General features: G+C 38.3%; 2 protein-coding genes across 2 annotated transcripts in view; both read right to left on the reverse strand.

Annotated features, from left to right (window-relative positions):
• Positions 1–13,280, reverse strand: part of LOC113239623 (acyl-CoA:lysophosphatidylglycerol acyltransferase 1-like) — a 542,108-nt gene extending 528,828 nt beyond the window's left edge. The window contains exon 1 of the mRNA XM_026476683.1: positions 13,016–13,280. Coding sequence (XP_026332468.1) covers positions 13,016–13,136 — 121 coding nt within the window. The 5' untranslated portion in view covers positions 13,137–13,280. The remainder of the gene's footprint in view (positions 1–13,015) is intronic.
• Positions 13,281–13,631: 351 nt separating this feature from the next.
• LOC113239717 (plexin A3) lies at positions 13,632–22,570 on the reverse strand. The gene is made up of 3 exons (XM_026476809.1): positions 22,270–22,570; positions 20,410–20,531; positions 13,632–19,739 (listed from the first exon to the last, which is right to left on the reverse strand). The coding sequence occupies exon 3, from the start codon at positions 19,660–19,662 to the stop codon at positions 13,966–13,968; it is 5,697 nt and encodes a 1,898-aa protein (XP_026332594.1). The 5' UTR covers positions 19,663–19,739; positions 20,410–20,531; positions 22,270–22,570; the 3' UTR covers positions 13,632–13,965.
• Positions 22,571–22,981: the final 411 nt, after the last annotated feature.

The following is a 22,981-nucleotide window of genomic DNA, read 5'->3' on the forward strand; positions in this document are numbered from 1 at the left end:
GTATTCCGCTAAATCTGCAAGTGTGTGTAGTTAATATATATATTTATGTATAGAAAGTAATACAAAGGTACGAGTATTTTTGTCAAAAGAGGACAGATCTTAATACATTCCTTTCGTATTTACCGAAGTATAAAAAAGATCAAGAGAGCCAATGCTGAATAACCAATTTAGCAATCACTCAATCAACAATCACTGTATACGACACATTCTAGATAAGAGCTTCTAGAAGATTTGTTTTTTGTTTTTTTTTTATCTAAATGATAATTATAAACAGGAGCAAGTTTTAGTAGAGTTTTAGTCGAGGTTAACCCGAGCTTGTAGTCTGTCACAATAAAAATAATATTCAAATATAATAAACTATATTAAAACGGTGCAAAACAATTTTCGTTTTCACGTTAATTATTTGTAGCCCCTTACAAAATGATCTGTCTACAAGGCTTTGAAAATAACATTAATTTCCAGGGAAGTGAAAATAAATACCTGTGTTGACATTGATAAATTGGAACAGTCACGAAAAGTATATGAGTCTCTTGGCACAATACCATATCTAAAGTCACAATTGCATTATTGTATATATTAACATGCATATTATTAACTTTGTTTTAAAAAAACAACAAAAATATTCCGCTTCTTGTAAGTACTCATTCGTGACTCGTGCAAAAAACTCCTGTTTAGATTCTATGCATTTCTCTGCTTGCTCTATTCAATAGACATTTGCACAAAAAGTCGTTCATTACAGAAAAATATCAGAGAAAGAACAGTATGCTTCAATGGCAAAGGAACTATGATAACACAATTCCATTAGTAGTAGCTATCGAACGAAAAATTTCTTCCCTTTCAGCATTCGCTGCATACCTTCTTTATCAGCTTAAGTTCGTCAAATACACACCTTTAAACACTGGTAGTCATAGGTGACAGCTAGTCGTAACAGTAGTAGAGCTCCTTGTGAAAGGGTTCGTCTAGAGACGACGTCGTTCGTTTCCTGCCACCATACTTATTACATTCGTCAGCATTACTGTGTTCCGGTTTTGAAGGTTAAGGATGTTGAAATTACAGGCACTTGGGAAAAACTGGGAGAACCTTTCGAAATTCCACAGTGTACTTTACACATTGCAGGAAATTTTCACGAGCTGCAAAGTCTATTCCAAAAGATAATTATGTTCTTAAAAAGTCCTTAATACATTCTATTTATTAACTGTGTTAGAAATATACTTTTGGAAGACATTTACAAAAATGTTTTATTGCTCATAGACATGCATATGATCGCAACCTTACTTCAATAAATAATGTAAATCAAATGTCTATGGTTTGTGTAAAGTCACAGCCTGTCTATATTGGTCGAGCCGCCGAAACCGTGGCTAGTATTGGACACGGTTCCCACACTTTTTGATCGTCTATATATAACCGTGTAAATGGAATGTCAGCCTGCCGTTCAATGTTCATAAACGGAATATAGGGAATAAATTTGGAAATGTGTAGGATTTGACAATGCACTCTTAACATTAGACTGGCTTTCACGTAAGGCGATAAGGTGGTTGCGGTCTGTGCTGGGAAATTGCAGACATAGTTGCACCACCCCCTTCACACTCATCCGAGTCTTATGTATGATTTTTTTTTTTAATAATAATACTTTTTATTTCTCCACAAAATACAACAACAAATAAGAAGTACATAAACAATCTTAGTAATTTTAGAACAGTATTTTGTAGGAGCTGGTGTTTGCTGTAGGCTTAACACCTGTGCTACAGGTCACCAGGCCCCAACCCTTGCAAATGAAACATATGTTACTAAGTATACATATACCAACCACAAATTATATGTATGAGAGAAAAAATAAATAAATAAATAAGTTACGGTAGCAGAAAAGCCTTCGACATAATTCTTTTATGTGCACGCGCTGTGTGTGTGTGTGTGTTTTTGGTTGTGTGTAATTTGGAATACATGTGTGTGTGTGTGTGTATTTGTGTGCGCGCGAGTGTTTGGGTGTGTGTGATTTGGATACATGTGTGTGTGCATGTAAGTGTGTGTACCAGTAACGGAACATTAAGTTTGATTCAGACTATTGGATGAAGCAACTTTTCCGTATCATCATAATTTAATTTTTGCAACCAGTTTGCCAACCTCTTCTTACATTCGAAATTATTCAACCCAAAAATGTAAAAATGTGAAGCTCTCGATGGAGTTTATTGTAAAGAAAATATCCAAGGAAACAGAAAAATCTGTGGCTAAAGGCAGTCCTCAGTCGGTCACAAGAGGCCACTATGCAATTTCGCCTATCAGAGCCACTGTCATAAGGTGTAAGGGTGTGTTGTCTCAACACCGTCCAGAGGATAAAAAGTTGCCTAACAGTAAGAACTTGACAAAAGTCATAAAGATCCGTAGTAGGAAAACGGTACGGTTTGAAGCAGGCAACTTTCAGAATCACTCTTTGTGCTCGCTCCACAAGAATAAAATGAGTCCTAGCGGCCCCACCCCAGACGGAAATGCAATAAGTAAATAAGCTTTGTCCTAGAGCAAGGTATACCATTTTCATGATGTAGGGGTCTGCTACGTGACGGAGAGACTTGAAGATGTAAATGAGCTTCCGAATGCGCGCTGATAATAAATTAATATATATTATCATGTCATATATATGATGGTATCTCCTAAAATGTTTGGTCGTAGCGTACAGAGATATTTAATTTTATGAACTTAAATCAATATTTACGATACACTCAAGGTGTAACAAAAACGTTCTCATAAGAATAAACAATTTCACTCTTTTTTCACATAATTTCTCGGGCTTATAATTTGTGCAGAAAGAATTGTATGGCGAAACAATCTTTTTTTTTCGTTCATTTAAAATAGATACTTTGCCAATGTTCTTTTGTTATCGTGAGTACGATAACAGCTAAGTGTGGTCGGACTTATTTGTTGTTATACTTTCTCTACGATTAGATAACGAAAAAATTATGTAATTTAATTTAGTAGTCAGTAAAATGTTTTCTCGTTGTTCGTTTATGTTAGTAATTGTAGGAAGTTTTACGTTGAACGCAGTTATTATAAGTTAATTATGAATGCAACCATACGATAAGAGAGAATAACGAAAGTGTAAAAGGAACGAATGAAAGAGGTGGACGTAAATAATTTTGAAAATAAAAAGTAATCATTTCATCTAAAACCACGAAAATTTATTTCAATGGCGAATACCTACCTAAATGTTTTGGTTTTTTGTAGCATTTATTTACAACACAGGGCAAACAAAAACACAAGGCCAGCAATATATCATAACAACTCTCTTATTGGCCCTGATTGATAGCATTAGTATATACTTTGGACATAACTTTTTGTGTTGCCAGAAAAGTACACAAATTTTCTAAATTTCAGCAACATTGGGGTTCAAATATTATTTATAGTGATCCTAACGCTTATATTGTACATCACAAAGTAGAACATAATAAAATCATTGAGCTCATACCCGTTAGTATATGCAAACTATGTATATCTGAAATTTTCAACAATTATTATTATTATAAGGCACTTATCGTTTTTTGTTGTCAAAATTTCCTCCATCAATAAAGATATTATAATTCTCTAAGCTCTTCAAAATTGTAATATCAAGTAATAGCTATTATTATGGATCTATAAGTAGTAAACAATACTTTTCCTACCTTATATTTGCAATAACAGCTATCTTTGGTACCTATATCTCTACTCAGGTCAATCTACTATGACCAATCCTTTCTTTGGTCTCTATCTTCCAAAGTCAATTTACTACAGTCAGTCGTCTTTGTATCTACAGTAACTTATCACGTGACGTAATGGCATACAATGATTTAATTTTTCAAGAAAAATTGAACATAAGGATATTAATTATGGAAAATAAAACTAGAATTCTATAATATTTTAATAATGCTAAGGAAAATTGTCTCCCATTAGTGGATACTAATATGCGGTATTGACTAAAAAGCTCCTTGCGAAAGAGTTCGTCCTCGGAAGTACTGCCGCCTTTTGCTGTAAAACAGTAATGTGAGCATTACAGCGTTCCGGTTGGGAAGGGTAAGGGTGCTGGTGAAATTACAAGCACAGGGGACTTTTCAACCAAGGTGTCAGAGTGACGGGCGCAGTGGCAAACTCCCTCAGATTTTTAAGCTCTGAGGGACTTTGCAAGTTGCTTAACACCATACCGCACGACTTGTTCGTCAAGTCACTTGGTAACATAAAAAAATCCTCTTAAAAGTAGTTGTCGATTACAAATGACAATAGACTGATACATCTGACCCACAAACTGTCAACCGTCGCCTGTAACATCAGGAAAATAATAAAAATTCATAGCGATTTAAAGCCCTGAGTGGCACTGCAACTGTTATGGACAGGCGTATCGGTTACCGCCAGGCGCACGACTTGTTCGTCCCTCCCAATTTCATTTATTTAGGGTAAAACCAGGTTAGATGGCCGTAGGGGGCAGATGGCCAATCGCAATATTTCAATGATCCGCTAACGAGATGGCGATAGTTATTGCTCAGTTCGCATCGTATCGTGTCTAAGTACAAGTGTAAGGCGAATATGCTGAGTAAAGAAAAAGTAAGTAAAAACCTTGTTAATTGTTTTGAGTTATGCCAAAATTTTTTGGATGGTTCATGTTTTACACTACAATGACGTTATTTATTTCAAAATATGGATTATTTTTGTATTTATCGCTTAGTCTACATCCAATGCTTTGTTATAAGCTTCAAATTTTACGTACTGTAAGCTGGGATGTAGCTCGTGTTGCGTAGCGAGAGGTACTTTTATGAATATAAACTGGGATAATCTTCAAAACTTGCTTTATTATACTTTTTTACATATTTTCAGCATTGGGTTACATTACAAACTATCAAGATGTACTCTTCTTTTCTTATTTCATTTTTCAAAACACATTCTAATTACAAAACTATATTCACTCAGCCAGTGATTCTACTCATAGAGTAGAGGCTAGACTACAGTACCATGTTTTTTCTTGTTTAAATTTTATGTGTGGCCGCCTATCCCGGAATATTGGGACAGATGGCCAATCAAAATCGGTGTTAGATGGCCATGTGACCAACTTATACAGATCACACAAAGGTCTAAAATATTAATAAAGTAATTTTTTTTTTTAACTTGTTTTAGATGCATATTAAATACAAAAGAAAGGTAGCTGCAAAGAAAGGGAATTGCACTGAAGAATCATTAAAAGCAGCTATTAATGCTTAGGGAATGTCCCAATACTTGTAAAGGGCCCGAAACATTGGTTTGTTTGAAAAACAAATATACGCGATGTGAATCCGATGAAAAAATAGTTTCATTTCATAAGTGTAACAATCGCGAAAATCTAAGAACTCATAGCTATTAAAGCTGCTGCTGCTATGAAACCCGCCTCATCGAAGACTGGCTCCAAAGCGTCGTGTGCCACTTTTGGGCTCAAGAAAACTGAGAATTTGACGACATGAAGAAAGAAGAAGACTTAAAAAACAAAACACCAAGTAAAAGATCTATCTAAGTCACCCGGACATCTCGGAAGAGATGGCCAATCGTAAATTTTTTTTAAACAAATTTTAAAGTTGGCCGTAAGACAATTTGTTCTTTTTTCTGTTAAATAATTAATAGTTAATTGTTCAAAGTTTAACAAGAAATAAAGATTTGCAATGTAATATCTAAAATTTTATTTTGACAGCGTTTAGAAAAAACTTACTTAAACTACCCCGGTTTTACCCTATATGTATGTAAATTTATGATCTTTGTAAAACCGTGTGGCAAGCAAACAAAGATCAATATGAAAAAAACAAAAATTGCTATAAAGAATGTATTGAATAGAAGTACGGATAGTGCTATTTCGTTAAACTTCGATGTTAACTAACTTAAAAAGTTTAATAATGTAGTAACCATTTAAGATATATGTAATCATTGTTAGGAACATAGAGTAACCTAATACCCCTACAAATTTGAACAAACCTGAGTCCAGAAAACGAGAAGGACTGAAGATGAGATGGACAGCCTATAGGTATTACCAAATATTGAATGTGCTCGTGTTACTGAAAACGACACTTCCAACAAACGTCACGTCAAGCAGTGGAGCGAAAGCACCAAAAATGAATACCCTGCCACCCAGATGGGAATAATAACTCAGAGAGAGGGAGAGAGAGAAAAGGAGTTAACTGTCTGATCTGTATCGACCTACATAACTATGTCCTATAGCTGGCATGGGTCTCTTCCAATGGCTATAGGCCGCTACGTTGATCCGATGCAGGTGGTGGACTTACCATATTCTTCGACAAGCGGAAGAAAAACAAAACAAAAATATTAATAATTTTGCTTTCCTTGTAGGTAAAATAACATCAAATCATATAATATAAAGTGATAAAAATGGATGTGAATCGGTCTCCAAAATCTGAACGACCTTTTGAGAAATTATACCTAGTATACATTTAACTAACACACTTTATTTACATGTTTATAAGGTTGACAATCGCTGAGTCGTGTTTACGTTTGCTCCTTATGGAAGGTCATGTCACCATATGGTTATTGGAACTATGACATAAGAATGTTATTAAACTTTAATCAGCATTCTAAAGTAATTGAGTCGTTATGAAGCTCCTACGGCTATTCTGTAAGATGTTTCTCCCAACTTGCGCTTGCTGTCGGAACTCTATTGACATCAAAAATTATACGAAAATGTACAAACAAAGATATGGTTCTTGATTTATCCATAAGTAAAGATAACTTTGTGCTAATGTAATTTGATACACGCAACAATTTTGTATGGTTAAATGGAAGAGGGACCAAATTGATAATATGAACATAATTGAGCTATTAATAATGTTCGAAGTTTATAATTGCACGCGTTTGCTCATGTTTATGAACTATTTGATGCAGTATTGGAAACAGAACAAAACACTTTAATAAGAGCTATGAATTTCCAAACAATTACAAAGATATTGCAGATCAATGCAGACCATCTATCTTGGCAGCTTGCTAATAGCATTCGGAAATATAGAGATAGCCCTGTTTAGAAAAGCTATTAAGGATATAAACAATCTACACGACTATGAAAAGACAATAGGTCAAGAATGTGGTTAGAGCACGAACTGACATTTAGGGAATTGCAAGATATACCACTCACATGTTAGTAAAGGACAAATATACTGAAACTAAGTGCGAGTAACAGAGAAAACTGCTTTCATTGCTGGCTTACGATAAGAGAGTAAACTTGATGAGAACTGAAGAGCTTTTAAGTATACCTAACTTATTGATTAATTACACAGCATATACTAAACTTACACTTTATTTAAACGTAGTTATGTAGTTATGTCAAACCTGATTTCCAAAACTGACGGGACAAATGGAAAACATTAGCAACAGTTGAAAAATTAATTGTATATATGCAAAATCAAATAGACAGGATGTACTATTGATTGAATATATAAAATAGCAGAAACGGAAGTAGCATTACTTCAGCAGTTTTATTTAAAACAGCTAAACCAACAGGCAAATCAACAGTTACAGTAATTAAATTTCCCAAATGCTCATAGAAAAAACAAGCAGAGTTCAAACACTCGTAGTTCAATTTATTCAACGGGTTCTGTTGTCATCAATCAACGATGTCTGGTGCATAGTAGTCTTGAGGATAAAAACGTGGGTAAAACGACCTTTCAAGGATCAGATTCCCGAATAAACCAGTTTCGGATCTCACAGCCACCCCTGAGATTCATATGGGACATGTGGGGAATATTAATTCTAAAAATCGACACACACTTTATAATGCCTAGCAAGAAGCTTAATTTTAAACACGTATGAAACACATAGGGTAAGGCACTAAAGTACAAACCGAGACTCTAAATTTCGAAAAGACAAAGAATACTTAATTATGGCATAAACAAATAAACCGAACAGTAACGAAACATTTCCAGACTTACTTCGCTATCAAAATATACAAAAACAAAGTCATTCTCAAGCGAGAGGAATTTATTTATATTCCAGTTATCACCACAAGCTTAATGAGCTAACGCATGAGCATACGAAGACTGCGCCAGATCAGCCCATTTCTGGAATTACTAATAAACACACTGGCACTAATTATAACACTGACAGATATAACACAGACCAAAGAAAATAGTGTTGTTCAAAGTAAATATGTATTGGAAAATAAATAACTCAAACATAGAATTGCTTTCACAAGTTAACAAAAATGTAAACATGGAATTAATAGGATCTTAAAATGGAACGCCAATGAATAAATGCGAGAGACGCACGAAGTAAAATGAAATGGTTCAAGAAATCGTAAAATTTAGCGTGTTTAAATTTAAAATATAATGTGGTATTTAAAAATCGTAATCATCATCATCGTAAGAGGACCACTGCAAAAATTCTAATATCCTAAAGGCAATTACAATGGCGTCATTAATATTTCGCAGAATGCAAATGGTGATAAAAGATGGCTGATTCATGAATACAATAAAAACGCACGGATATATTACAAAGCGATAATTACTGCTTTTTAGTCAATATTATACTTATTATACACGATTTACCAAGTCATTTTACGAGTCACGCAAGACTAAAAACGACCAACACCATATTACCTAAACATATTTACATTTATCAATGTAATAACGACAAGTTAAGAACGTTTTGGCAGAACGATCAAAATCTTTTACGTATTAGAGGGCAATCCAGACTCATATTGATTTAGTTTGTCTTATTAAACCACCATAAAAAAAGCAAAATTATTAAATTTATAACGTTCTAAACCTTATCTTACCGCGGCAGAAAGTAATAAGACAGCGTGGAATCCCAAACACGTGTCAGTGGATTGGTGTAGGGCGGAATATTATTTAAATTTAGAAATGTTTCGAGATGCAGTCAAAAATATGAATCGACGCGTACTCCGCGTTGTCACGAAGCGTTGGTTACAAACAATAGCCTCACACAGGTTCCTCATGCACACAAACGTCGCTGCTTCGAGATTGGCTGCGATATCAAACGTTCACAACTACATTGACCATGTGATTCCATTGCACGATTTCGCGCTCTACTCTGGTGTTTTTGTGCTAAAGTAATATACGCACATGTCTGATAAATCTTTCGATGCCCACGCAGTTTATGAATTGTAAACGTTGCAGTCATCAGAGCAAAATAATCAGGTTTTGTAACCTCGAAACACTTGAATGAAACAGTAAACCCATATCAAACTCACTTTATATTGTTTTAATATTATATTATAGTCATATTGGGAAATCGTCCAAGTAAATTTTTATTGCTATTAAAACAGTAGAGGCAGGTTTTTATAAAATTAGGATTGACATTAGGCTCAGTGAAGGATATAAAACCGCAGCCAGACGTAAACCAGTTCTTTGTTATAAGTACATAGACGTATAGTCAACTTATGACTGACCCTCTACTGTAGACGAACCAATTTATCACGTTCAAGTTACATTGCGGTTTAGTGATACGTTTTTCGCTAGCGTGGCTGTTGAGTTTAAGGCGATATATGTCTGTGTCATTCAGTATACTCGCTAATGTGAATAGTTTTCTGTTTCATGGTAGCGGCAACACACACAATCGCCCTTGCGGCACAGAAATTACTGTTTTAGAACGAGGACATGTTTATAACACGCTTGGCGGTACTCGACAGTATAGATTTCTGAAACGAAAATAGATACTGATTGTGTTGTACTTGAAACTGTTTAAGATGAAATGTTACACATCTTAAACTACCATTTATATTGAGCTCTTAAATGTAAATAGTTTGAAAACAAGAACTGAATGTGGGATCCGTGAACGATAGGAAACAGACACTGGAAATGTTTCGTAGAATACAAATAACAAAAGAGTCGAGATTCCTTTTAGCTTGTGCAAAAACAAGTAAGAAAACGGTCTGTCTTTACAAATGCAAAGACACGTTTTTGTTGGATTTTACGGTAGCTGTTGTACATTAGATATATTGGACCAGTTTAAAAATAAACATCTTAAGGAAACCAGGTGTCTGGGCAATGATAATGACACGTACCAAGCAGGTGATTCTTCATACTAGAGGAAATCCAACCTGTTCTTAACAATTAAGCCAGTTTCAAAACAAGCATACTTGCTTGCATATGATAGTTTTGTCGAAAAAGACAACGAAGACTTTATATTGACCGGATAAATGAATCACAAAATTGTTTTCGCACAAAAGCCAATCAATGAAGCGATGCATTATAAAAAGACGCCTGAATCATTGTACAAAAAACCATACCGTCATTATCAACCAGGACGCATGCACATACGTGCTAATTTTAGAGCTGTAAATTGAAAAACGTACTTGTATCCTCAAAGTTGTTTATCAGTCACACTGATTCAATATTTGAATCATTTATGTTGAACTGTCGTCATGACAGTCCTAGTTCTCATGGAAACATATGGCGACGCTGCATTAAAATTCGCAGCCTGTGTTTATTACACCAAATTGGGTAAAACATTAAGTCTGTAAGTACTAAAGTTATGTTGGTCGCGAAAGGTGTGTAATTAAACGTGTGTGGTTGCTTAAACGACGAGGATAAGCAATTTAAAATGGTAAAGGAAACATAAATTAACCAAACTACGTAATTCTATTTGGGCTTACGAAGTCTGCTTGATACAGATAGCACTATAAGTAATAATTGTAATTGTGTGGATATCTAACCATTTAATCGAAACTGTACGAGTACACTGAGGGAAGGAAAAGAAAGCTACACGTCTTTTATCCTACCAGAATAAAGGCCAGTGTCTCTCATTGTACCGACGCGCCACTTAATACTACAGGAAGGTTTCAATTTAAGTCCGACACTGACAATCGAAGGATGTACAAAGGAATTTATTACTTTGAATTATTATTGCGTGTCGCAATCACACGTACCATAATGACCGCGTAGGTGGACACTCCTTGAATATCATTTGTTTCAGTTGAGTCAATCGCTTCTTTCAATGTTAATTTATCTCTGTGTTTGTAGACGTGATACGAATATCTATAATCAAGTACGTCTACGCTTCTTTTATGTGCGAATTAGAACCGAATCAATAGGTATCACGATGCTGTTCGCAGCTTGTTGCTATATCAGAAATAAGAAAGTATAATGGAACGGCATTCAATGATCGTTTTAAAGCTTTCAATCATTTTTGAAAGTAGACCGATAATGCGATAATGTTTTACCGCAACGAAAATTTATCCGCAGGACTTTCACCGTGCTTATAACCGATCGAATGTCGAGTAGGGGCAGTGGACAGGCCACACAGAGAGGAGGGCCTGCAGCGACACGCAAATTCGCCACTCGAAATGCAACGTGACATGACGAGGTAGTGAAGTGGGAGGGTGAGGTGGCATTCCTAGCCCAGGAAGCGGGAGGGGGGCGGTCATCGACCGTCCTCAGGCGGCCGCGCATAAACTACGCGCCGCATAAGGTCAATACAGTCGAGCCAGCGGCGACGCCGACCGGTCCGATCAAATGATACTCGAGGCGAAACCGTTTCGAAATACCATTGTTCCATTGACGAGTTGCGATACATGCCCGAAAATCAATTACGGGCCCACATGCGAAATCTAATTTGTGTTGCGCAAGAGAGGATAATATTATCCGTAAATCAGATTGCGAATTACTCGTTTTGTTGTCACCAGACATGTCGAACCCGTTTCGCCGACAGGTACCTACTTTTATGACGGATAACGGCTGAATAAACAAACAAAAATTGGACCACAACGAGTAATTACGTCTATAAAAATTACCAGTGTTTAATTAATATACAACGTTATTTCTATTGTATAATTATAGTGTAATTTAATCATTTTAACCCACATAGATTAAAATGATTAAATGACACGAAGATGTACGACCTTTGTAGCATGTCATGATTGAATAACTCGTAAAAATAATCCATTAAGCTCCGTCACAGCTGATATCACTGATAATTCACACATTCAAATATATGTCCACTATTAGTAAAGATACGGTAGACTGACATTGTGATATCTGGATAAATGTACGCTAGTACATAGATATCGTTGATAAATGTACGATAGTACATAGATATCGTTGATAAATGTACGCTAATACATAGATATCATTGACAAATGTTTATTATAACCTATCGAGATCTTATTATAACCTGCTAAAATCCATAGCGTACTGAACTACAACCCCATAAGTTGTTATCCTGTTGATTAAATTCAAATTTAAGTTCTAAGTAAATGTCAAAGTAATTTCAAGTACATACAAGAATTGTTGATTTACAGATGACTTCATTAGTCGGTAGATGGAAATTTAGAAATAAAAATTTCAAACACGTCAATGACAAAATAAGACAATAATAATTTTGTACTTACCTTATATAGATTACATTTATCAGGTTTCAAACGGCTGCTTGTCATTCTTGAATCACATTTTCTGTTCTTTTTGTTTTTTAAAGAACCGTAAGAATTTACAAAATAATTGTAACCTAAAATATTTGTACTTTTTTAGCCCGTCAAGAGCCCATTAAGAATGACTGGGCTGTGAAATGTGCCGTTTCAATGTCAGCAGCTAAAACCATTTTCAAGTTTAGTTTCCTTAATTTTGCTCGTCTTGAATACGTATTCAACATTTATAATATGCGCAGCTTTTAATTTCATTGAAGTAAGTAGACATTACTTCGGCGAGAAATGAATATCTTCTGAAGAACAATGCTAATACGGTTGATGATGAACTATATCAAACCTTTATATGCAAGTTCTAAACTATCTTAATTATATTCACAAGTTCTTCATCGCGGACATACAATCCGTAAAGCAATTAACTTGTTCCAATGTGGCGTATATTTATGAATTATTTTGAGTTGGAGTTCGTCTAGACGCGATATGACTTACTAAGACCACGTGAAAAAAAACGACAGAATCTTATATTAAAGTTAGTACAATAATATAGAAATTACCTCTTAATCAAACTAAACGGCATATATCCAGACGTCAAGGTAGGCCCAGGTAATTCATATCGATCCAGAATATGTGTCGTGGAATATCAAATGGACTTACTGTCATATCCAGCCGTCCAGGACCACATGGAGACCATCGCCAGCAGCCAGTGATACATGTGTCCTTCGATCTTCCAATAGATGGAAGGGAAGTAGGGTCTGATGAGGCGCAGCCCCATCATCCACACCACGTACGCGGGGATGCAGTATAAGTTGTTGAGAACCGCGAATGCCGTTCGCACCACGATTCGCAGGTACCAGCTGAAACAGCAGGGACGCGTCGGTTCATCATGACCGCCTCGCCGCGTGTCGCGCGAAACGCAACCCTCGGGCCGGGCTCAACAGCGACAAGAACGACTGGTGATACGGAAGGTGACGTGCGACACACCACAGTTGAGTGACACGACCGACAAGGGTTCCGTGACCTACCGACACGAGGCGAGATGGCACCGTACCGCGTTCTCCCTGCTGACAGCTGCCGAGATTCGTGGGCTTTCGTCGGACGTGGACAACGGTGCTGCGCCGTGCTCAATAAAAACACAAACGTACATTCGACGATATTTATTAATGGAATCGTTCACCGGTTCACTGTCGGTTATTTCGTAAAATAGACTGCGAGTACAAATTTAAAAAGTGCCCGTCGGCGAGCGACCGAATCGCTCGCCGGCGAGCTAACATGCGATTTCATTTGCGACACACATTTTACACCGATTGACGTAACATTAACTCGTACGACTCGAGCACACATAGACAGACATACACAATTTTTAGTTTACGTTGCTTATTACTGTGGCACGACCGCGGCCGGCCGAGTTCGTCGTGTAAAATTAATACAAAGTTCATTTATATAAAATTAAAAAACGACATCGGACCGCTGAAATTATACAAAAATTACAATATTAAAGACTGTACACTATCTAATATATACAATAGTTGCCAGCATAGATATGTGCGGGGGCTTTATATACAGGGCGGTGGGTTTGGTGACATGACCTCCCACGCGTTAGCAGATCACACATTATAATCGTGGGCCATGAGGCCGTGCACCTGTTCGAGGCGATAAGCGAGTCTCTGCTTCTGCGAGAACTCGTCCTCCTCTAGCGTCACCATCAGCTGCTCGTTGTATTTAACCGCATACGCGTACAGCTCGTTAAGTGCGCAATTCGTGTTAAACTCCTTCGTATGGAGTCGCGACTCTTCGGCTAACATCGCGTTCATATCCTGATCTGATATAGCAGGCATTAACTTAATATCCGCGTAATAGCGTTCGACCCATTCCTTGTACACTGGAATATCTTTCGCGTAAAGAAGCTTAGACGAGGGCGAATCTTTGCCGAGAATGTGATCTGAGGTAGAGCAAGAATCCATGAAAGTTTGCGCGATTACAGACAAACAAGAATCTACCGTATTCGACTTGTGTACGTCGAAAACAAAGTTAGGATTTTTAATCAGATTTACCCAGAAACGCAACGGAAGCGAATTGCTTTTCCAAGTGTGTACAACTTCGGGATCGGAGATTGCGTGTTGTAGCGCTTGGTCATCGAGAAAATCGAACATGTATTTTATAGCTAGAGGTAACGCTGAGCCACGGTGCGCCGTGCTGAAAATAGTCTCGAATAAATCATCTACAAACTTTTGTAGCGTACCCTTAGTAGCGAGAAGACGTGTAAGGTATATTTCGGAGACCATTTTATTTCCACGCTCTCCCTCTTTGTGTGTGTCACCGTCGTGATGCCTCACTAAATGCCAATATTTGAAACCGCCGCCGTGTTCGTATTTAAGCGGGCTGGCCGGTGGGCTCGCCGAACCGTATTTACCGCGATTCAATGTCTCGTAAGTGTGTGATTTATCGTTCTTTTCCATATTGGACAGATTATAAACGGAACTTTGTTTAGCTACGAGACTCAGACAAGCGCCATCGGGTACGCGATAGTGATTAAGTGTATTAAGTTTACGCCATTCGCCTTCGCATTTAGTAGTACTGTCCTCGTCATAGAGAATCAATCGACCGCAAGCGCCCGTACGCCACTCCAAGTCCAGCTCGTCGCGACTCGGCCTCTGAGAATACGGAGTTGCCCGATAAATGGCATCTAAACATTTCTCTTTCACCTGACTTATAGTATCACAGTCAAGTACCTTCACTTGCACGTTTTCGGTAATGGCTTCTAAACCGCTGACAAAGAAAGTTTGTTGCGATATAGATACACTCACGGTCATAGGTTTAAAATCAATCGACTGTCTAATTAGTTTTTCTTCGCTTAGGGAATACCGCGCCTCTGATGTTATAGCGTCTACAGGTCCTTTGTCGACTTGACCTTTCATTGACCTAAACAAAAGATACAACGGTTCACCGGCGCACTCACGAAGGAATTTGTATAACAAGAAAGTAAACCAAGCGCTTAGCATTTTCTCAGCAACACTCTCAGTGCGCCTAAGCAGTAATTTGGGATGACTCTTACCTTCCATGCATTTTTCGATTAGTTCTGCGAGCAACGTCTTTAATACATCGGTGCAGTATTCCATCTTACTTTGTAAAGTTACCATAATAAGAGAAGCCACATTAACACGATCACGCATTGAAAAATATCTATTGCTTTCTAAAGTACGAATAAATAATAGAAGGAATGTTTTGTTCATAATCAACTGTCCAAACATCCTGAGACCTTTGTCTTTCCTAATAAGCTCTGGGCGTTCCCATTGCAGGACGGCGTGTTCATCAATGTTCGGGAACAGTATTTTCATTGCGTATGTACGATAGTCAAGGAATGGTATACCGCCCGTTACGTCTCCAGTCAGATCTGTCATTTCAGTCTGTAACTCTGCAAATGCCTCTTTGCATTCCGCTGCTACTCGTAACTCTAAAATATCCATTTGTTCTTGCATATTCTTTAAAACTCTAATATTTTCAGTTGATTTTCTCCTATACATAACTAGAAACACGACAAAGACTAAAATGAGTATTACTATACTGGCAACAACACCGAATAATATTGGCTTACCGATAGCTGCCTGTAGGCCAGCCTGTGGCGAATAAGATAATTTACCAATCTTATACATGAGTGCACGGCCCACTTTAACTACAACTTCGGGTGTATCCACGCCGTCTGGCAACTCGTCTCGCGACGGTGGCCTACACGTCAATTGATGCCTCGAAAGAGACGTTACGTTACACAAACTATCGCCTATGTGAACTTCTACATCGTTTTCAGTACACGCTCTATCTAAATTCTGACCATTAATGGTCAAGTATTCAGATTTATAATATTTAACATCTTCATCAAATTTTTCATAAATTGGATCCGGATAAAGCAAAAACGCATCCCCTGTTTTACTAGTAAGATTTTTCACGCTTTGTACGTCATCCATATTGAAACCATATTCCAATTCCAAAGGTCTATCCGGGTCGAGAATTAGACCTGCGCTTTCGATTCCAGGAGACTCACAAATTAAATGGGTTTGAAAATCGACTCTATGACAAGGAGCTATGTATGGTCTATTATCATGATATACGTAAATCTGAGGGTTCTGCACAGAATGGAAATTACGGCCCATAACTTTTATATTTATCCCACCAGATGGAATGCCTTTAGGTTGTTTTCGTTGTGTACTTGAAGGCGGACCAGATTCCACAGAAACTACGACAGGATCTTCTATGTATTCAAATTTTTCCTGTTCTATAGTACGTAGACCGTTATCAAATTTCATTTTTAATGTACCCATTTTAAGTTGATATGAATGACTAGTCCTACAAGTAGCCATATCGCGTTTTACACTCAAAATTGCGCAAGGCATATCGTCAATTGACGCTTCAATTTTACTTCCCGCATCGAGATATTCCCCTGTGATATGTAATATAGTACCCCCCGATTTTGGACCGTATTTAGGATGGATAGAATTAATTTTAGGATTTACGAATGCATAGTGATTCCTGGACTCACCACGATAATCAGCAACGCGAACTACCACAGGACCATCCCTAGGTACTTCTTGCCCAGGTCCATCAACCGTACAAACGATACGCCTAGTTTTAACATACAATTCGATAATAGGTTGGCATTTAATTCCTGCAATAGTAACCCCGTTATAAATATCAGAAATATTGCGACCTAGGTTTATGCCTTCGATGGTTATATTAGTTCCGCCGTCCCACGGGCCTAATTCTGGTGTAAACGAGTGAATCTCAGGATTAGGACACGTTTGTGTACGGTTCAACCAAACACTGGGTGCACCACATTGCTCTTGAACTTCACATCTGTCAGAACCCTGACACCAACCACAACCGAATTTATCTGGAAGAGCTAGACACATACCACAGTTGTCTGCCATATCGTTACAACGATAAATAAGGATATGTGTATTGTCTGGATTATCTAATGGTTTAGAGCCACCCCAAATTACTGCGAACGAAGCAGTAATATTAGGAGCACGCGATGTGTAAGTAAACTCTACGGCTTCGCAATAAATAGTATCAGCAAGAAGTTGAGCATTAACGTGAGTGACGCGACCTTCTATATTGAATTGACAAACAAATCTAGTTTGGACTATAAATTGGCCGATGATATGAACTTTAACTTTTATAGCTTTCTTTACACCCGAAGGAACCAAGATTTCGTTGGTACCGTCAGACGTAGAGTTTATAGTTGGACAAAAACCGGGACCGGATCGATAGCTCGGACCGATTCTGCTCACACCGGTAACTAAAATATCGTTCCTGCAATTTTCAGCTGTATCGTGAGTGCACCGATGACCGTCGACACACCAGTCACAAGGAAAGGACGAACTGACGCACTGAGTACACGAGCTGTACGTGTTGCAATCGAAAAACGTAAAATTGGTAGCTACAAAATCAGGTCCCTGTGTAGTGCGCACCGACAATTTAGCCGTGAAATGATGTTGACCAGCGGGAATCGGTGGGAGCGTGTCGGTGCGCGGAGTAGTACAATTTACACCATAAGGTTTTCTAGTAGCATTGGTTATCAAAGTACGATCTAAAGCAGTAAATGCACATAAGAATTGTCCGTTAAGAGTCGGCAAGTTTTCAATAACTAAATCTAAGGTTCTAGCAGTCGTTCGCTGCAATTGATTTGGTGTTACTTGAGTAATGGTTGTGCAACGGCCACTACGATACGAGATCCAATACAGAGGATCTTTAGCCGCATCTTGGCAGTCCGATCTGAGGCTACATTTGTTCTCTAGAGAACACCATCCACAATAAGGGTCTTTGGCTCCGAGACACGTTAAACAAGATTTATAGACGCTACACTCTTGAACTTTCACTTTAGACACTTTGCGTTCAGTCATCACATATAAATGCATTAATTGAGTATCGAAGAATAAGTCTTTATTCACTGGTGATCCTTCGTCTACCACAATGTCGCCGTACTCAAACGCAGAGTTCGCACTCTCAACTACGATCTTTTTCAGATGTCCCTGGGCCGTGCCAGCGAACACGACGGTATAATCACCTGTTGCCGTAGCTGCTACTGCTGTTAGCCTCTTACTGAATTTAGCTACAGGTACTGCTTCAACGGGTTGCTCTCCTCCGAGAGGTGTATTTACATCGAGTCCACAAAAATCTTCACTGATAGATTGCAATTTAGTTCCGATACATGGGTGGGATGGTGATATGAAATCCAAACCACGAGATCCATTGCCGCTGAAGCATGTTTTTATATTTTGCATAAATTTACGACGAATCGCTTTCAGAGAGTAGACACATAAAGCTGATACGTCTGAAGGTGTGTTAGTGTTAATCGACTCACTTTGACTAAAAGCAGCAAACAGAACGTCATGTTGAGCAGTTATTCCTAGTTCTCCAGCCAACACAGACCCAGCTTTTCCTACGAAAGCTGCTTGTACTAGGTTGTAGCCATAATTGCCACCACCTTCTCCCATGCAAGACATAGGTATCTCAGTATAAGAGTAATAATTCTCATCATCGTGACAAACACGAACTAGTTTGCTGTAATACGTATCAGAACCAACTCCTCTTAGCTGCGTAGTCAAGAAGTAACTAAATCCCTCAGAACTGAAACCATAAACGTAGTTTATAGGATATCGTTCTCGAGACAGAGAATTGACAAACATTCGTGTTCCAGTTGTAACTGCGGTTCTGGCAATCATAAATAGTCTATCATCTTCAAGGGATCGGCTACTGACCGTAGGAACTTCAGAACGATATGGTGAATTGCCCGTGAACGTTACGCCTACATACATAACTTGCGTCATCGGAGGATTAGGCGGACCGGGTGCGATAAACGCCACTGTTGACGCTGTCGCATTGTTCGCCGCCACTGGTTCTCGGACTTCGCGCACATCATGAGAAATGTTATTCAGATTCCGTACCGAACACAGCCCCTGCAACACCGAACCACACGTTATCAGGCGACTAGTCGCATAATCTATCACAAGAGCTTTGTTTACATTGTCCGTCGGTTTCTTGATGAAGTTCGGGGGACAGTCGTAGGTGCATTGGGCGGAGTCGTTCACAGGTCCCGTTATAATAGATTGGGCAACCTCTAAGTCTGGCGATAGTTGGTAGATTCTGTTGACTGCTCCAATGTAGACGCGGCCGGTATTCCGGTCGACGACGAGGTGATTGAAGAAGGACGTCGCTGATCCAACGGGGTCGGTAAAGGTGCGTACCACATCCTGGGAGGCACGCGCGGCGGCGCACGCGGCCGTCAGGGCCAGCAGCACGCGCCACATGGTGCGGGCGCATGTGGCCGGCACTTTACCGCGCGCGCCGTCGCTTGCCCGCCGCGTCCCGCGTCCGCCCCGAGCATCTGCAACGCGAGACACCCACTCAGCCGCACTGCCGCGCCCGGGCATCGGCCCAGACTCCTTCGCCGCTTCGATCCCATCGCACCACACCGCTCGTCTGCCTGCTACTTCACACTAAACGGATCTAGACTGTCTGATGAAGCCTGTAGACGCTTTGATATACAGAACCTAACCAGTGCGTTTCAATTGTAATATCTCTTCCGCGGAGTGCACGTATTACACGCCATGGCTCGGAGAGGTCCAGTGCGATCGGAGCGAATTCGCGAGCTGAAGCGAGATCGCGCTGTGACCGTCTTTCCACATTATATAAACGAAATCTCAGCACCAACCCATTTTTCACATGTTATAAATGTTTGTTGTTATTTTAAATTACAATAGGCAAAGGTAACAAGGTAAACCAAACGGTTCGTTAAGCTTGACAATTGAGCGATTGTTTGAAAGAAATAGGTTAGTACTAAGAAAGCGCGGTCACGGGCGGCCTCGACGCGGTCAGTGCACTGATACAAGTCACACGCCGACGAAAGCCTCAGCATCATCAAAGGGGGATAATAATAAAATAAAATACATGGCATGCTGTTCATAACGAGGGAGTGAACGTGGTAGCGCAACGATAAAAATAAATCGAAAATACGAAAATACGAAACTGAAAACATCGAGACATCGAGTACTTACAGGAATTCCATGGTGGAGTGTATTCAAGCGTAGATTTGCTTTCAAGTGCAGATCATAAGCAAAAGGAGCGCACTCTCATAATGCGAGTGCAGTTGTTTTGAGTTCACGGTTGTGGCTGAGACCTGCAAAAACAATATCAAATTTAGGAACGCTGGGCGCCGCTCGATCGATTAATTCCAAGACGCCGCACCGCCTACTTCCACCACAAACCGCGGATCGCTTCATGCATTAGCTAATCAAGAACCGATAAGAAAAAACATTGGCTTTTTCCGTCATATTCTTTCGCGGAATCACGCAATTCTTTAATCATTCAATTTAGCGTAACATTACCCGCGTTTATCGAGTTTTTTATTGATTATGACACAGATCTTGCAGTATTGGTGATGCTTGTTTACTGAAATATAAATTTTGATTATAAAATCAATTATAAAATTAGTAACCCATATTCTAACCCAGGGTTAGAATTTACTAACATCGAGATTGAAGAATGGAACTATAATAAAATAATAAGTTAAAAGGCCACACAATAAAGTAGTATTATGGTATAACATGACAATTTCATTTTACACCCATTTTTGTTCAAAATAGATTTTCTAAGTATACAGGCGTTTGTGTTTAGTATATTTTGTTTCTTCATTAAAAATACAACAATAACACAAACCTGATGCAACTAAATTACACTCCATACCATCATTCACTTAACAGAAGATGAGAAATCAGATTTCACAAGAAAAACAGATTCAGGTCACTTAGTAGGTATTTAACATCATGAATTATGTAAAGATATTTATTAGCACAAAAATATGCAATGGAAGCGGGGCTTCACAATTGTTTACTGGTTTTTTATAACATGAATAAATACTGACACACAGTTTTTTTCAAGACTTAATCTACTTTTATGTAATTGTATGATAAGAAGAGAAGCAAAGTGGCCTAACCCACAAAGTTAGTAGTATTTATGATAAGGGAAATACTGTATTTGATAAATGTAATAAACATATACTCCCTTGATACGCAGGTGTATTAATATTTTTTATACATGACAGGCAGATGTTGCACTCCACCTAATGTTAAATGAAAAGTAGAATTATTTAGGACTCTCTCTTTATAATTTAAAGAGTTTCTGATACATTTTAGAAATTTTTGCAAATTGAAGTACAGTCAACACTAACTGCACAAGCATTCTGAAATGCACTATAGAAAATTACACTACATAATTTCATACAACGCTTTTCTACACAACTAGACATCTTGTTTCTGGACCGAAAACCACACCTTCCTTCGTAACGTTTATCACGTGGTCTACATACATTTTCCGTTTAAATACAGCCTACAACTTTTTTCTTTTGCAATGTTATTCGATGCCTTTTCACATATTTTACAAAGTGCATTAGGAATTTGCTAAAAACACGTTTATTATTGACACAAAGATGTGTTTTTTATTATGGTACTAGGTTTGCCGGAGTTCGTTGATAATTAGCGGTTGTGCAAATGTATCCGAATAATAACATTTTTAGATAAAATGCGTTGTAGAGACAACATCACGGCATGGTACGGGACGACCGGTCGTCCAGCAGCAGAGCGGCGGCGGCGGTGTTGTTTGTTAACTGCATTCCCTACACCTACACAGTTATTCACCGCCCACGCCCGGATGCAAACACGAAAATTCATCACATCGTCACTATGCTAAACACAATACCCCAAAAGCACCTTCAATTTCCATCACACTGTCTTCAAAGAACGGAGAAAAGAAAGTCAGCCATTATCGCACACGCGAGTCGATAAACGGAAGCCATTCGGACAAACGCCACGGAAGGCCTCCAATAAACGATTTACACCAACTGCACCATTAAAACTCACCTTATTATGGATAAGCCTTCGGGTAAAATGCAATCCTTTAGAATCCAAATTCAGTTACACTATTGCACCACTTCACACTTATTCTTTGTATGATTTCACTGTTAAAATTTCTAATGAAAACACTTATCACCACTTTCGACGGCGTATATCACAACATTATACATGTAAAAAAACTTGTATCGGATATTTCAATCCGTTCCAAAAAGTAAAATTTCCCGTTTTGCACAATGTGTCCACGACAAGAGCATCAGTCTTCGTACATTGCCGTGGAATGATTTTAGTTCGCTTCTCCGTCGAGTCTAGGCGTGACTGATCCGAAAATAACCGATCACGCCCGATTCCCAAAATTTTACCGTACATCGCCACTAGAGGCAGCACTACTTACAGATGCGTTCTAAATATAAATTTGTCTATGAACATTCTGTATTTCGTACGTTCATTATTCATATTTCAAAAAACTTTATCGTTTGTACTGTAATAAAGTAACACTTTTTCCACACGAGATAGTCTCACAGAACATAATAAATACTACAGAATTTTTTATCATTCATTTAAAGAACGAACAACCATAAATAGCGTTCACTTGACGACTTGACATTGACATGACAGTTGTTTTGAAAGGTCTTGGGTGAAAAAATAACAATTTTTCTGAAAATATTGGCGAAAATTAAATAATAGCTGTAAATCATGGCTTCATCCATGTTCAAGCTAT

The sequence above is a fragment of the Hyposmocoma kahamanoa genome, unplaced genomic scaffold, assembly GCF_003589595.1.
Source record: "Hyposmocoma kahamanoa isolate Upper Pololo Valley unplaced genomic scaffold, ASM358959v1 114, whole genome shotgun sequence".
Taxonomy (NCBI): domain Eukaryota; kingdom Metazoa; phylum Arthropoda; class Insecta; order Lepidoptera; family Cosmopterigidae; genus Hyposmocoma; species Hyposmocoma kahamanoa.

What these genes read in the sequence shown, in the direction of transcription:
- LOC113239717 (XM_026476809.1), bottom strand. Translation starts at nt 19,662, where the DNA reads ATGTGGCGCGTGCTGCTGGCCCTGACGGCCGCGTGCGCCGCCGCGCGT.